Source organism: Vicia villosa, linkage group LG3 (genome assembly GCF_029867415.1).
Source record: "Vicia villosa cultivar HV-30 ecotype Madison, WI linkage group LG3, Vvil1.0, whole genome shotgun sequence".
Taxonomy (NCBI): domain Eukaryota; kingdom Viridiplantae; phylum Streptophyta; class Magnoliopsida; order Fabales; family Fabaceae; genus Vicia; species Vicia villosa.
The window spans coordinates 86936894-86952662 of NC_081182.1; the positions used below are offsets into that span (position 1 = coordinate 86936894).

At 29.7% G+C, this 15769-nt stretch overlaps 1 protein-coding gene across 1 annotated transcript; it reads right to left on the bottom strand.

Moving 5' to 3' along the window:
* Nucleotides 1-7659: 7659 nt before the first annotated feature.
* Nucleotides 7660-10348, bottom strand: LOC131662128 (putative receptor protein kinase ZmPK1). The gene has a single exon (XM_058931824.1). It carries the CDS (start codon nt 10161-10163, stop codon nt 7740-7742), a length of 2424 nt encoding a protein of 807 aa, XP_058787807.1. The 5' UTR covers nt 10164-10348; the 3' UTR covers nt 7660-7739.
* Between the last annotated feature and the right edge of the window lie 5421 nt (nt 10349-15769).

Genomic DNA, 15769 nt, shown 5'->3' on the forward strand with positions numbered 1-15769 from the left:
GGTTTTTTTGAAATAAAGTGTTTTGGAAAATGTAAAAAAAATTCTAATTGGTTGTTGGTTATAGAAATGATGAGAGAGAATGTAAATTAAATGCAATTTGTATTTAATTTTACTTTGAAAAAAATGAAAGATGATTTCTTCTCTTATATTTTGGGACAAGAAAAATGCATTTTTTTCTCTTATATTTTGGGACGGAGGGAGTATTTAAAAATCAGTTACACTTCATCAATGTTATAATAAATTTTATTTTAATTAATACTTCTATCGTTTAATTACAAAACATAAATTTATATTAATAACTAATTAAAATATTGAACATTAACAAAAATATGAAGTAACTAATTAAAATATTGAATATTAACGGAAATATGAAGTAGTTTATTAACATATTGAATATTAACGGGAATATGAAGTTCCTGATCAAAATATTAAATATTAACAGAAACATGAACTTACTGATTAAAATATTGAATAATAATAGAACAACTTTACTATTGGTTTAAATATTTTTGACAATAATTTAAAAAAAAAAACAAAAATAATATTTATATAAAAAATATTTATATTATTAATTCAAATATTTGGATATATTGAAATAATTAAGCACTGATTTATTATCTATTTTAAAAAAAATCATTTTATTTTTATAATATTTTTGGAACAAATGCTCGTACGAAGTTTCTGATAAAAAATATTGAATATTAACGGGAACATGAAATTATTGATCAAAACATTGAATATTGACCGGAACATGAAGTTGTTGATCAAAATATTGAATATTAACGGTAACATAAAGTTACAGATCAAAATATTGAATATAAACAGGAACATGAAGTTACTGATCAAAATATAGAATTTTAACGGGAATATTAAGTTACTGATCAAAATATTAAATAATAAAGGAAACATGAAATTACTGATCAAAATATTAAATAATAACAGAAACATGAAGTTACTGATCAAAATATAATTTTGCTACTACAAGATATATATTCCATTCTTTATCAATTTCATTTTTAATTTTATTATGTATCTTTACTAAACAAAATGCATCATAATAATAACTACATAATTTTTTTATGTAAAGAAGTACAATATTGAACAAAATAAGCGTGCCAGAATGGGTACTCGTGTAAACGCACGGGTATCACACTAGTTGTGTTTACAATAAGACAATCTGTGTTGGGCAGTGTTGAAAACTTGAAATGCATTTCAAACACTTCTTTGCTAACACCTCAAGTCATTTGACTGGAGGAGTAACCGTAGACCAGTTAGTTGGGCTAAGAGTTTCCTTTCATATGCTCTATATAATCATCACTACAAGGGATTGTGAGATACTCATGTTACTTACATCTCGGGAGAAATTTTAACATTAATCCTCAAATCCGGATTTTAAAATCCTGACGCACTGATCTACTGTCGTGTATGGATCAAAAATAAGTATTTTTGAAATATAGTTTACGGTAACGGCAATTTGAGTATCATGTCAGAAGATTTCTTATACAATTTTTAACCAACTGAAAATGATTACGGGGGGTTGTTCGATTAGGAAAAATAGTGCTCAATTCCTAAGCAGAATCTATTCACTTTTTTATTATAATAACAATCATACAAGCGCAATTGATATTACACGATAGATATTCCTAATTTTCTGGATTAATCAAACGGGCGTGATATAGCAATTGGTAATTAAGAAAACACGATTAAAGTATAGGAACATGCAATCATCGAAATAAATCAATCATCCCTAAGATAAATCGAATTAAGCAAACAAGATATCAAAGAGAATAATTGAAAGGAAATAAATTTTTATTTGAAATTAAAAGAACTTCAAAGTGTCGGTGAAAACTGATTACATCAGATTAATCCCTTAAAACTAGTTCTCCATTACCAAGCGTGCTTAAGCGTATGCAATTTCGTGAATAGTGTGAAATTCTGGTGTAACAGATCCAAATGTCGTGAAAGATGTCGAGACATGTGATCTGTCAAGAAACATTAACAAGGTATATACACAGAATTATGCCAAACTGAAAGATAAATGACACCAGTAATTGTTGACATAGTTCGGTGAAATTACACCTACTCTGGGGGCATACCAAGCCAGGAATGAAGTCCACTATCAGCAGTATTAATTCAGAGCTAAACTAGTACCAAGTTTACAACCCCTCACTTAATCCTTACCCAATGACCCTTCTACCTAGGTCCTCCCTAGATATGGAATATCCCCATCCCACTTCCAATCATTGCAATAATGTTGTACAGTTCTCCAGTCCCAGGAGCTGTAGCAACGACCTAATATCCAACGCATTCTGATCCCACAGATAAATAATTTGGAAGACATACTTCCATGACAATCCCTATCCAAGACTCTTGATTATGACCACGAACTTGGAGTTACTTCAAACCTTCCTCTAAGAATAATACTCCTCTTGCTTACAGACTTTGAGGATTACAATGGTAACCTTCCCACAGCCTGGGAGGTTTACCTCGACAAACCCTAAAGATTACGTCTTTTCTACTCGGTGGTTGTCTCCTTTTTCTAGGTCACAAAGTCTTCTATTTATAACTTATAACCCAACTGGATTTGGCCTTCAATCACAACATATTTGCTGTTACAATATCACAGTAACTTCTGCTACAAACAAGGTCTTCAATCTGTTAGTTTCCGAGAATATCTCTATAATTAGAAACTATATACTCTTCAAATATTCTGATTTGATTCTTCAGACCTTTTAAATATATAATGCCTTATATGATTTGCATAATATTCAGAGAATATTCTGCATCTGTTAAATTGAAACTGAATCTCGTTAATCCAGCTCAGTAGGTGCGATATGTCAACAGTTATTCCATAGGACATGTTATTCCATAACATGTTCTAACATCTCATAGGACATCCTCTTGCTAGACCTGTTGTGCATTGTAATTGTTTTCTATTTGCAAGTTTTACATTATATGATCATATATAGTTTAGCCAAACATAAATTCCAATTACAAAACTCTGAGAATTAACAAAGTGAATATCGAATAAGATGAATAGAGACCTTTAAATCCATCATTTTATTTTTATGATTTATATTTATATTTATTTGAATTTTATTCATTTAAATATTAAATAAATTATTAAAAATATGAAATAAATGGATTAAATCACAAATGTTATTTTAAATATTTCTAGAAGCTAAAAAATCTGATCTTGGAGAGCAAGGAATCATATGAGATTGAATGCGAAATTGATTGGCTTGATTGAAGACCAAAATAGAAGGTTTCCATATCTCTTCCAAATCAAATCTCAATCTCTCAAAATATGGAGATTCGATACAATTTTCTTGATCTAATTCAGTCTCTATAAATACCTAAACCTGATCAGACCTTATGGGACGAATTTGGAGGATCCAAAAACCCTATTCAAGAAAAAAGAAAGTCGTGACTCAAAGTGAGGTAGCATAAGGATTTAGAGGACGATTCAAGTCATTCTAAGGACTCAGATAGCTTCCCCGGACCTCTCTTAAGCGAATTCAATCCTTACAAGTGTCTAAAGCACCATGCATCATAGTCCTTACACCCCCTATTTGTCCAACTATTCTTAAATCTGATTATAACAATTCACGTATCATGATTGCCTTTTAATTATACGAGGATCCCCGACAACATTGCCAACTTGATCCGCTATCACCCACGATTTTTTAATTATCTTGTACAATTTTTAACCAACTAAAAACAATTATAGGTGGGTTGTTCGATTAAGAAAAATAGTGCGAATAAGTGATTATCAAAATAAGCTTAAACGATTAATCTACTGTTTTGGTTTCCCAACTTATCATCGACCCAAATAATTTTCAACTCCTAAGCGGACTCTATTCCCTTTTCGATTATAACAGATCATACAAGCGCAATTGATATTACATGCCAAATGTTCTTGATTTTCTGAACTAAGCAAACAGACGAGATATAACAACCGTAAATTAAGAGAACACGATAAAGAGATGCAAATTAAGCAAACACGATTAAAGTACAGGAACATGCAATCATCGAAATAAATCAATCAACCCTAAGATTAATCGAATTAATAAAACAAGATATCAAGAGAAGAATTGAAAGGAAATAGATTTTTATTGGAAATTAAAAGAACCTCAAAGTGTCGGCGAAAACCGATTACAACAGATTAATCCCTTGGAATTAGTTCTCTATTACCAAGCGTATGAAGACTTTGTGAATAGTGAATATCGAAGAAGATGAACAATATTTATGCCCCCTAGGTATAGGAAAACATATAATTTTGGGTTCTAACCCAACCGGGTTGGAAAACCAAACAAACCGGACCCAAAACTAATTAATTCCTAAGTCTGGAACTTCAACGAATTATTCGAGGCTTCTACAGTCCGAATTAGCTTTTAGCTTCAACATGAAACTTGTAGCTCATTCTCTTAGTTTTCCAACGCATATCAGAATGCACAAAACGACATCCTGTGGCTCAAATTATGATTTTCACAGTAAAAACTGCTTCTGCTGAAAATAAAATATAAAAATAAATTAAGAGTAAAAATAAACTTAAATCTAAAAACACAATAAAATAGTAAAATAAATTAAACAAACTAGAGAAATGCCCACAATCATAGAATACTGTGCATCAAACTAAACACGTTAAAACTAGGCACTTAATACATAACAAGTCTTCTCTGAAACACGTTAAAACTATAGTTTGAATCAAAGTATGAACTTGGAATCCGTAAAGTAAGTTACAGAGATTGAACTCCAAATGTGTCTAACACATCACACCTATGCCCAATTTTAGAATCATGCAATTTCAAAATAATTCGGATTCCAATGTCTAGATTGCCTACTAAGATTGGATTTTGGACGCTTCTGTTTAAGTATTCGCGCCTTTACCTCTCACTTATCTTTTTTATTTATGAAAATAGAGCAAAACTAGAAAGTTTCTCCTCATTTACGTTCTTAGAGTTTGTTTCATCATTTTACTCCATTGTGCTGAGGCTTAACACATATCTAGTCCAATGCATTGCACGTATTTGAAGTTATACTCCATTGCATTAGTAAGTTACTCATTTCTTTTCTTTTTTTGATTCCACATGCATCACCTAAATAATTTATAGGTATGATAATTAGACTTAAATGCAATAGATATGTCATTTTTGTTTGTCCTGAACTGTTTTCTTTGAAATGTTGAACATTAGAACTTAGAGTTCGTGCATGCTCTATTTCTGCTTCGTGTTTCAGGTTCAGTGTAGTCCGAATTTTGAAATCCAAACTCTTAGTCTAGAGAATAAAATCCGGAGTTTTGTGTTATTTGTTTTTTGGATTGGTTTGTTTTCGGTGCTAGTTCTATGACAACTCACTATTTGTGAGATATTTAAGTCTTTACTAGTTGATTTTATTTTGTGTTAGCAAGCTTTATTTGGTTAATTTAATTAGGTTTTTATTGTTTTAAACTTGATTAACATGAAGCACACTAGGTACTCCCTCTCTCCTAAAATAAGAGTCTTTCTAGCCAAAGAAATTTGTCCCAAAATAAGAGTTTTTTTATGTTTTCAATGCAATATTAATTAATTTTTGTCAATCATTACTTTTCTTAATCTATGTGCAACAATCTTAAAAGACTTTTATTTTGAACCAGAGAGAGTACTCTCTTTTGTGAGTTTTATGTGTTTGTTACTTTTATTTTGGCACGATAGGAAGGCAATTGCAATTCAACCTTACCACTCATCAGGCCTTAGAGCTATAAGAAGTTGTAAGGAGTGAAAGATCTCAACACTAAGGCAAACGTGGCATGAGCTTGAAATTGAATGCACTAGTCTAAGAAATTGGATGGATGAGAAAAAACACTACCAGACAAAACCTGCAAAGGTAGTTGGACGCTGAAGTTTACACGTTGCTTATCTTATGCTGATTTTTATGGGCCAAATTAATGGATAATCACAAGGCCCGTGATCCAATGATAAAAGAAAATCCTAAAGTTATGAGGATGTAAAAGGACCACCTTGAATAAATGAGAAAGGTTCAGAAGGTGAGAGACATGAGAAACAACTTAGAAAATATCTCATTTGGAGAAGAAGACGTCTAAACCATAAGTGAAGAGATATTTTCATCCTCCCTCTCTTGAAGACATGTTAAGCTGCAAGGCGTGACAGAACTTGTCTCCTGTTGATTGAAAGATTCCAAAAAGTATAAGTGTTACACTTAGGTTTCCATTTTCTTTTCGTTTGTGTTTAGAAATGTTAACTATGAGAATTTGAGTTGTTGTATTTCTTTTGCTCACCATGAGATAATCCTCTTTATGTTGAGAAATGTGAAATTTAATGAGAAGTGGTATTTTGTGCTAAATGGTGTGATTTCAAGTGATTCACTTTACCTTGTGAGATAAAGTTATACATTTGTTTCTCTACTTTATCACCTCAGAATTATGTAAAAATTGTTAATGATTGAGAGATCTATTAACTAGTGGAACTCATGGAAAATATGATTGAAAATAGTAGGATAGACATATTTGTTGAACATGTGACTGACTCCATACACAATAAGGATGGGGTGAATCGTGGGTTTCAGAAAACTATGGTTTGAGATGAAACGTCACGTCTACGAGGGTGCACAAATGGCATGGATGGTAAACGATAGTCTATTTACAAATCTTATTGACTTTGTAGGGAAAGATATTATGATTGATGCAAATAATCACGTATTCTTAGAAGGGTCACAAAGGAACGCGATGAAAGAAGGATGAAGGATTCAAAAAAATTATCTCCAAAACATTTTACATCATGATATATGTGCGACATTTTGACCATATCTAGAGCATCATAACTCTAATTGACATAAAAATGACAAAAAATGAAAGCTAACATCTAGGGCTCCAACTATTCTCCATGAAAAAAAATCAAGACAAAGTCATTCTTAGAAATGTGTAACAAATGTGTTAGTGATGAAAAACCAAATACTTAAGTTGGTGTCGTGTAACAAGTGTTTGAATCAGATTGTGTTGTAATTTAAATTTGAGAAATGTGTATTCTTTGGCCATAGTCCTAATCACAGAGATATATATTTTTTGGACCAAATTTTTAGAATTTACATATCTAGACATGTCAAGTCTGATGAAACTCTTTTTCTCTTACAAGTTAATTCCAATATGCACAATCAGAATTCCAAGTCCACTTGTAGATTTCCTATAACTATTGAACATGTACCAACCTTGACTAATATCTCTTGTCATAATTGATTCAATCTTATTCCCATTAATGATGAAATTTTTATTTTGCATGATACAACTCACAATGAAACAAATTTCGAGCATCAAAGTTATAATCATGCACATACAACATCTCATGCATCAGGTGAGACTTTACAAATTCCTTTAACTAAATCATCAACATCTACATCAATTCCAATTTCAAACTCATTTGTACCAGTTACTAATTCCATTACCAAAATCTCCATTACCAAGCCACTCATAGTTTACCGTGACGACCTCAGTAGTGTCCTTCTTGCCTCCAATCAAAATATTTTGAACTAGATCTTTACTTTGTTCGTGAGAAATTTCAAGACAAAGCCATTCAAGTGTTTCATATTACCTCTACCAAACAAACAACTAACATTCTGATAAAACCTACTTCTATTGCAGTTTTTCTTAAATAATGGAAAATAATGGAAACATAAAAAGTAAAATTATGGAGTAATTAGTAGCCATGAGATATGGCTATTTATTGTGCATACCATCAACAATATGTTCATGAGCCATGACTTAGAAGCCTCTCAACAACTTGTCTCATGGTGGGCCTAACATCTTTATCATCTGCTATACAATCCAAAGCAACATTTGCCAAAGTCTCCATTTGCTTAACATCATAGTTGAATCCTAATCTAGGATCAACAATTTGTTCTACCCAACAACCAATTTCTAATCCTTTTCTCTTTTTTTCCCTAACCCATGTTACCAATCTCTCATGACACAACTCTTCTTTGGTCTGTATACCAGTTGTTGGACTCTTTCCAGTAATCATTTCCAACACCACAACTCCATAGCTATAAACATCCACCTTAGAAGTGATCTGCAAGTTGAAAACCCATTCCGGTGCCATGTAACCTCTTGTCCCTCTTATCCTTGAGATATTTGAATTATCAAGGCCATCCCTATTCAATAACTTAGACAAACCAAAATCTGCTACCTTAGGTTGGTAATCAGAGTCAATAAGAATGTTTTGTGGCTTTATATCACAATGCAAAATCCACTCCAAGCATTCTTCATGTAAATAAGCAAGAGCCTTTGCAGTTCCTAGAGCAATGTTATACCTCTTATCCCAATCAAGTGCATTTGAAGAGAGATTTTCAGCTAAAGTACCGTTTTCCATGTACTCATAAACCAACAACCTATGCTTCCCCTCTGCACAATAACCCCACATTCCAATCAAATTTATGTGATTAAGCCTTCCAATGATGCTAACTTCAGCAAGAAACTCACTCTCACTCTCTCCACGATTTGCTACATGCAGACGCTTTATCGCAGCAACACGATTATCAGATAAAACAGCCCTATAGACGCTTCCACCAGCACCTCTTCCAATCTCTTGACTAAAACCTTTTGTAGCTTGTTTCAATTCAGAGTAACTAAATTTCCTAAACCCTGCTGCTGCTAGAATATGCCTGTTATTATCTTCATCAGATTTCTTGCTTCTAAACAAGAAAACCCACACCAGAAAAAATCCCAAGAGCTCAACTCCACCTAAACCACCAGCAAACCAAAGCATGAACTTCAAGGAACCATTTTCTTTCCCTTTTATGTATTCTCGCTCAAGCTCTACTAGTCCTTTTGTTGAACAAACCATTCCCATCCCATTTTGTTGAATCTTCATCTGATCAACAAAACCACTATTTTTTGGCAATTTCAAGTAGAACGATCCTCGAAAACTCGGTAAACGATTGCCATTAAGTAACTGAATCTTCGGAAAACACCAATAATTACCACCGTATTCAGCTTCAAAAGTATACTGAAATCCAGCACAACCACACAACTGCGAACACATATCCTCACATTCTTTGTAAGTTTTATTCACAAAGAACCCATAATCATATCCATAAAAATCAACATGAGGTAAAGCCAAAAACCTTGACTCATTAGTCTTGTTACTGCATGAAAGCTGAAAATTAGGTCTGCAACCTTGACTATAATCTCGATCATTAACCCAAACATAACCAGGTAAACAAGAACACTTTCTACCATTGATTGGATCATTACAACAAGTACTATTCGGTCCACAAATCCCATGAATGAAACAAGGTTGTTGTTTAAATTGCCCGGAAACAAACCAGCTTTGTTCCTCGTCTTTTCTGCTATAAATACGAACGTTCCCATCATGGTCAAGTGTAAGTCTACGTTGCAACAATGTTCCATAATCAGAAGCATTGAAAACGAAATTATCAGAGGAACTAAACCTACCAAATGAATCCAAAGAAGCGATTCTGCTACTGTTGAAAGTTGATCTGCTACCACTACCAGCAGCACCGTTGCTAGTAACCCAAGGATCCGGCCAAAAAATGCTCGAAACTCTTGGACCTTCATAACGAAGACGAAGAATGTTGTCATCATCGAAGAAGAGTTTGTAGAAACCAGATGACTGATTTGTTTCGCTTCTTGATGAAACGAGGCTGGTGAATCTCGTTAGAGTTTGGTCTGGTAGAAGTGTATTTGTTGGGGAATCGAAGCTTTGCCATAAAATATTATTGCTGGAACAGTTTGTGTTTGTGTTTAGTTCTTGAAGAATGAGGTTACCGGTGTCATGTAAGAGTAATTGGAGTGGTTTTAATGAGGTGGTGTCTGTAGACCAAACGTTGGATTGAGCTGCATCCGTTAAGATAAGGTTCCCAGTTTTGAGAATAGAAAGTGTTGAGTGTTTTCCGTTAACGGGTTTGTCACGATTTGCCATCCAAACAATGGTGGCGTTGTTGTCAAGGTGTTTGTATTTTTGCGTGAACCAAATGGCGAATGAATAAGCATTTTCACCTACGGGGTAGAAGCCTGCGGTGAAGGTGTGGTTGGGTGAGAGTATGATGTTTTGTTGGGGGTTTTCTACTGAGAGGGAGAATGATGAGGAGTGATGGAAATGGAAGAGGATGATAATGAGAGTGATGAAGATTTGTAATGGTGAAGGAGACATTGTTGGGAAGAAGATCGGAGCATAATACAGTATTGACTTGATTTGGTGATACTGTTGGATAAATAATGAGACTGGGGTAGTAGACTAGTAGTAGTACTTTGAGTGTTTGAATGTGTGGTATAGAAACGCGAGAAGACAAAATCAGACCCAACATCGTGTAATGTTTCTAAATACACGATATCATTATAGGTCTGGGTCCGGTGAAAGACGTGATGGGGTTGAAGTCATACAGAGGTTCGAGGTTGATAGCAACTCAACAGTATTTACTTTTGGTGATATTTAATAGAAAAACAGTGTGTACACTAAAGTGTAAAACTACTATGTCCGGACGACACTGTTGATATACGGACGGTACTATTCATCGTCCGTACATAAACAGTGCAATATTATAGTAATATTTTTTTATGTTTTTTATTTATTTTTTTAAATATTACTTTTTTTTAAAATATTTTTTTTAAATATTTTTAAAAAATATTTGACAATACCTGAAGATTTATTTCCGGATTTACCTACATTTGAAATTACCTGCGGATTTACTTAAATTCGTAGGTAAATTCCCAAGTAAATCCGCAGGTATTGTCAAATTCGTAGGTAAATCCATAAGAAAATCCGCAGGTTTTATCAAATCCGTAGGTAAATCCGCAGGTATTATCAAATCCGTAGGTAAATTTGCAGGTATTGTCAAATATATTTTAAAAAACATAAAAAATATATCTATCATATAAGAAAAGTCTACCATTTCCTCATCTCTTAGCTATGCCACATCAGCCTCTCTTCTCACAAAATTCCACATCATTCCTTTCCCATTGTAGGATTGAACTTTAAACCTCCAACCTCTCATGATCTCGCAGTTACAAATTATTTACTTTCTCTGGCCATTCACATTCACAACTGCTTACAGCACTAATGACCTCATATAATGCTTCTGCCTTCCAAGCCCCTTCTGCCTTCCAAGCCCTCCACCTTCCACGTTCCAAAACACTTTTATCATTACTATATATAACCATCATACTTTCACAGTATCTATCATGTTCATCAAACCTAATCGTGGAAAATTTTGGTTTATACTATTTTTGCAATTACAGCCATTCCCACGACTATTCATGTGGAAAATTTTGGTTTATACTATTTTTGCAATTACAGCCATTCCCACGACTATTCATGGACAAACCGAAATTTAACATTTTTTTCTTTCTTTTCTTGATAGAAAATATCTTTCATGTTATTTGCAGGTTGAATTTGTAGTGTATCATTCTGAAGTACTAATTGGCGTTTCATGTTATTTGCAGGTTGAATTTGTAATGTATCATTCTGAAGTACCAATTGGCGTCACTCCATAGTATATGGTTCGTTTTTTACATGGGTTGTTTCCAATCCCTATTTTCTATTTTTTTAGTAACAATTTAAATATTGTCCTAATATGTGTTTTGGATTTTTTTCTGGTGCAAACAGTAGAAAACATCGTCTATACGATTCGTTTGAAATAAATATTCTTCTTTGACTGTCCCAAAAGTTTGAGCTGTAGAAGTAGAAATCAAGTTGGCTGGTGTCAATATACAATGGAGAATCTGCTTGAAATTACTGGGTTATGCTTGCCCAAGTTTTGTCAAAAATGTAGATATTATACTATGTAAATAACATGATATTTTATATTAATTCATAGAATGAACTTTAATTTTTTATATTTTAAGTGCAAATATTAATAAATAAATCTTAATTGATTGATTTTATGTTTGAGTGATATTTATATTAAATCTTAGTAATTATAGAAATTGTAGCTAGATATTATAATATGTAAATAAGATAATATTTTATATTAATTCATAGAACTAAAGAATATTTTAGTTAGGTCAAATTAAGAAATTAAGTTTATCAATATATACAAAGTTAGTTTTATAAAATATTATTGATATTTATTTATTATAAGGTCGAACAAAACAAAAAATAAAGATAAAATATTACAAATTAAAAATGTATACATAATTTTGAAATTTATAAGAAAATAGAATCAAAGAGTAAAGAAAAAAACATTATATTTGTTTAGGTAAATAAAGAGTTTTGAAATGAAAAGACATAAATCATTTACCTATAAAAAAAATTAAATATCATAATCATTTTACTTGATTGCAACTTTAATTTTTGATTTAATCTGATTGCAACTTTTGATTTATTATTTTTAATTTTTTGATTTAATGTGATTACAATTTTTAACTTCTTATCCATAATAATCCAAGCATTATGGTCGATTTGAACGTGATTTTAAAGAATGGTTTGTTGAAATAATGAAGCAGCCCACCTATTTTCTTGATATGGAAATAATTGGTATATTATTGCAAATTTTAATAAATAAATTTCATTGATTAATTGATTTTATCTTTGAGTGATATTTATATTAAATCTTAGTAGCTATAAAAATTATAGATATTATAATATATAAATAACATAATATTGTATATTAATCCATATAACTAAAGAATATTTTAGTTAGTTCAAATTAAAAAAATTAAGTTTATCAATATATATATATAATTTATAAAGTTAGTTTTATAAAATATTATTGATATTTATTTATTCTAAGGTCGAACAAAAAAAATAAATATAGAATATAATAAAATATTACAAATTCAAAACATATACATAATTTTGAAATGTATAAGAAAATAGAATCAAAAAATAAAGAAAAAAATAGTATATTTTTTTAGGTAAATAAAGAGTTTAGAATGAAAAGACATAAATCATTTACTTATAAAAAAGTTAAATATCATAATTATCTTTAGTAATCATTGATCGATTGATTGCAACTTTTAATTTATGATTTAATGCATGTGATTGCAACTTTTGATTTCTTATTCTTTTAGTACTTACCATATGTATATTTAAATTATTAGATTTGAGAAAATATTGTACTTTTATATCTTACAAAATTATATTGTTTTTACAATATTGTATGATTTACCTAAAAATAATATAATTTTGAATAAATATTATACTTTTGTATGATTTACCTAAAATTATCTAACTTTGTAAGATATAAAAGCCTTTTTAACGACCCATACCTTAAAATCAGTACGTTGGGAATAATTTAATTGATATAGAATCAATACATTAAAATCATATCAACTACTTACCAATATCTTAATTGGTATAAAATAAATACGTTACAAATATATTTAGTACTCCAATTATATTGATGTTGTATCACCAAAAATTGAGTGAATCATATTATCATTAAAAATTAATAAATATAATTTATCTCACTTGATTTCCTTCAAAATTATTTAATAGAAACTTTCCAAAATAATGAATTTATCAACATAATTTTGAAACCAAATTTCATATGGTTAGAAGATTTTTAACCTCTCATTTAACAAAAGGATAAATATTATTAGATACATATTTTAATAAAATATTTTAGGCATATCATTGCTTTTATATATTGTATGGAGTTTTTTGATAAAAAATTCATAGATATTATTATAGAAATAAAGTATATTTTCAAAATATTTAAAATACAACATGTGCCATCGTCATTCTCTGTATAGAAAAACTAACTACTATTTTCTATTTTCACTTTAATAAGATTTCTTACTAATACTACTAAATTATTTAAAATATAAAATATGAAAGTTATATATATATATATATATATATATATATATATATATATATATATATATATATATATAAATGAAATTTTTTAGAGATTATTAAATAAAATAAATATATTAGATCTATTGACTTTTTTTAAAAAAAATATTTAAAAATAACTATGGGTGTTAATAAGCATAAGTAATCGAATGAAACATAAGTATTGTATGAATAAATAGTAATAGAATGAAACATAAGTAATGTATGAATAAGTAGTAATAGAATGAAACATAAGTAATATATGAATAAATAATATCAAAATTGTATGATATTTTTTATTAATCATACAATTTGTTTTTCATTTATAAAATTTAAAATTTAATTGAACAAGTTCATCAATAATCAATATATATATTTATCTATATATAATATAATATAATTGAAATATTACCATTAAAACTTTAATGGGTCAATTCTATCTAAATACTAAATAATATATTACGGATACACACGGGTAATTATATGGTACGCACATATGGTACTGATATTAACACATTTAATTAAATGTAATAACGAGAATAAGTTTACAATTGATTGAAATAGTTGGCTTAATTGCAACTTTGGTCCCCCTATTTTGTCTTTTTCTCGATTTTAGTCCCCCCATTTTTAAAACCACGATTTTGGTCCCCTTTTTGAGTTTTCTAATGAAAAAGAGACAGGAATAGGGACTAATTTTGCAGAAAAAAAAAACAAAATAGAGGGACGAAAATTGCACAGAAAACTTAAAAAAGGGACTAAAATAGTGATTTTTAAAATAGAGGGATCAAAATAAAAATAAAAAAGACAAAATAGGAGGATTAAAGTTGCAATTAAGTCTAAATAGTTTTATAAATAATTCCAAAACAAAAATATTTATATATAGGAATAATTAACTATTGATTCAAATACTTTATATATGGAATAATATATTTGATTTGTAAATTGAGTTTAATCAATTATATTAAATATTTATTATTAATTGTATTATATAATTTGATAGAATATTTCTTCATTATAATTTGTCAATTTAAGATTTTTTTTATTATAAAAAAATTTAATTATCATCAAATATTTTTAAACAATGTTAAAATTAATTTATTTTTGTTTCAAAAATATCATCAAAATATTGAATATTAATAGAAACATGAAGTTACTGATAAAAAAAATGAATATTAACGGGAACATGTAGTTATTAATCAAAATATTGAATATTAATAGAATTTTTTTTAATATTAATGGGTACATGAAGTTACTAATCAAAATATTGAATATTAAAGATAATATTAAATTACTGATCAAAATATTAAATGTATTGAATATTAACGGAAACATGAAGTTACTGATAAAAAATGGCATCTTAACGAGAGCATAAAGTTACTGATCAAAATATTGAATATTAACGAGAACACGAAGTTATTGATCAAACTATTGAATATTAACGGGAAAACAAAGTTATTGATCAAACTATATTGAATATTAACGGGAACATGAAGTTATTAATCAAAATATTGAATATTAACGAGAACATGAAGTTAGTAATCAAAATATTGAATATTAACGTGAGTATTAAATTACAGAGCAAAGTATATAATATTAACGGGAACATGGAGTTACTGCTAAAAATATTGAATAATAATGGAAACATGGCGTTATTAATCAAACTATTGAATATTAACAGGAACAAATTTGAAACATTAACAGAAACACGAAGTTAGTGATCAAAATAATGAATATTAATGGGAACTTGAAGTTATTGATCAAAATATTGAATTTTAACGGGAACATAAAGTTACTGAACAAAATATTGAATATCAACGAGAACACGAAGTTACTGATCAAAATATTAAATATTAAGGGGAACATGAAGTTACTGCTCAAAATATTGAATATTAATGGGAAATGAAGTTTATTGATCAAAATATTGAATATTAGTGGGAACACGGAGTTACTGATCAAAATATTGAATATTAACGGGAGCA

Coding starts and splice junctions, on each gene's coding strand:
- LOC131662128 (XM_058931824.1), bottom strand. CDS start 10,163: ATGTCTCCTTCACCATTACAAATCTTCATCACTCTCATTATCATCCTC.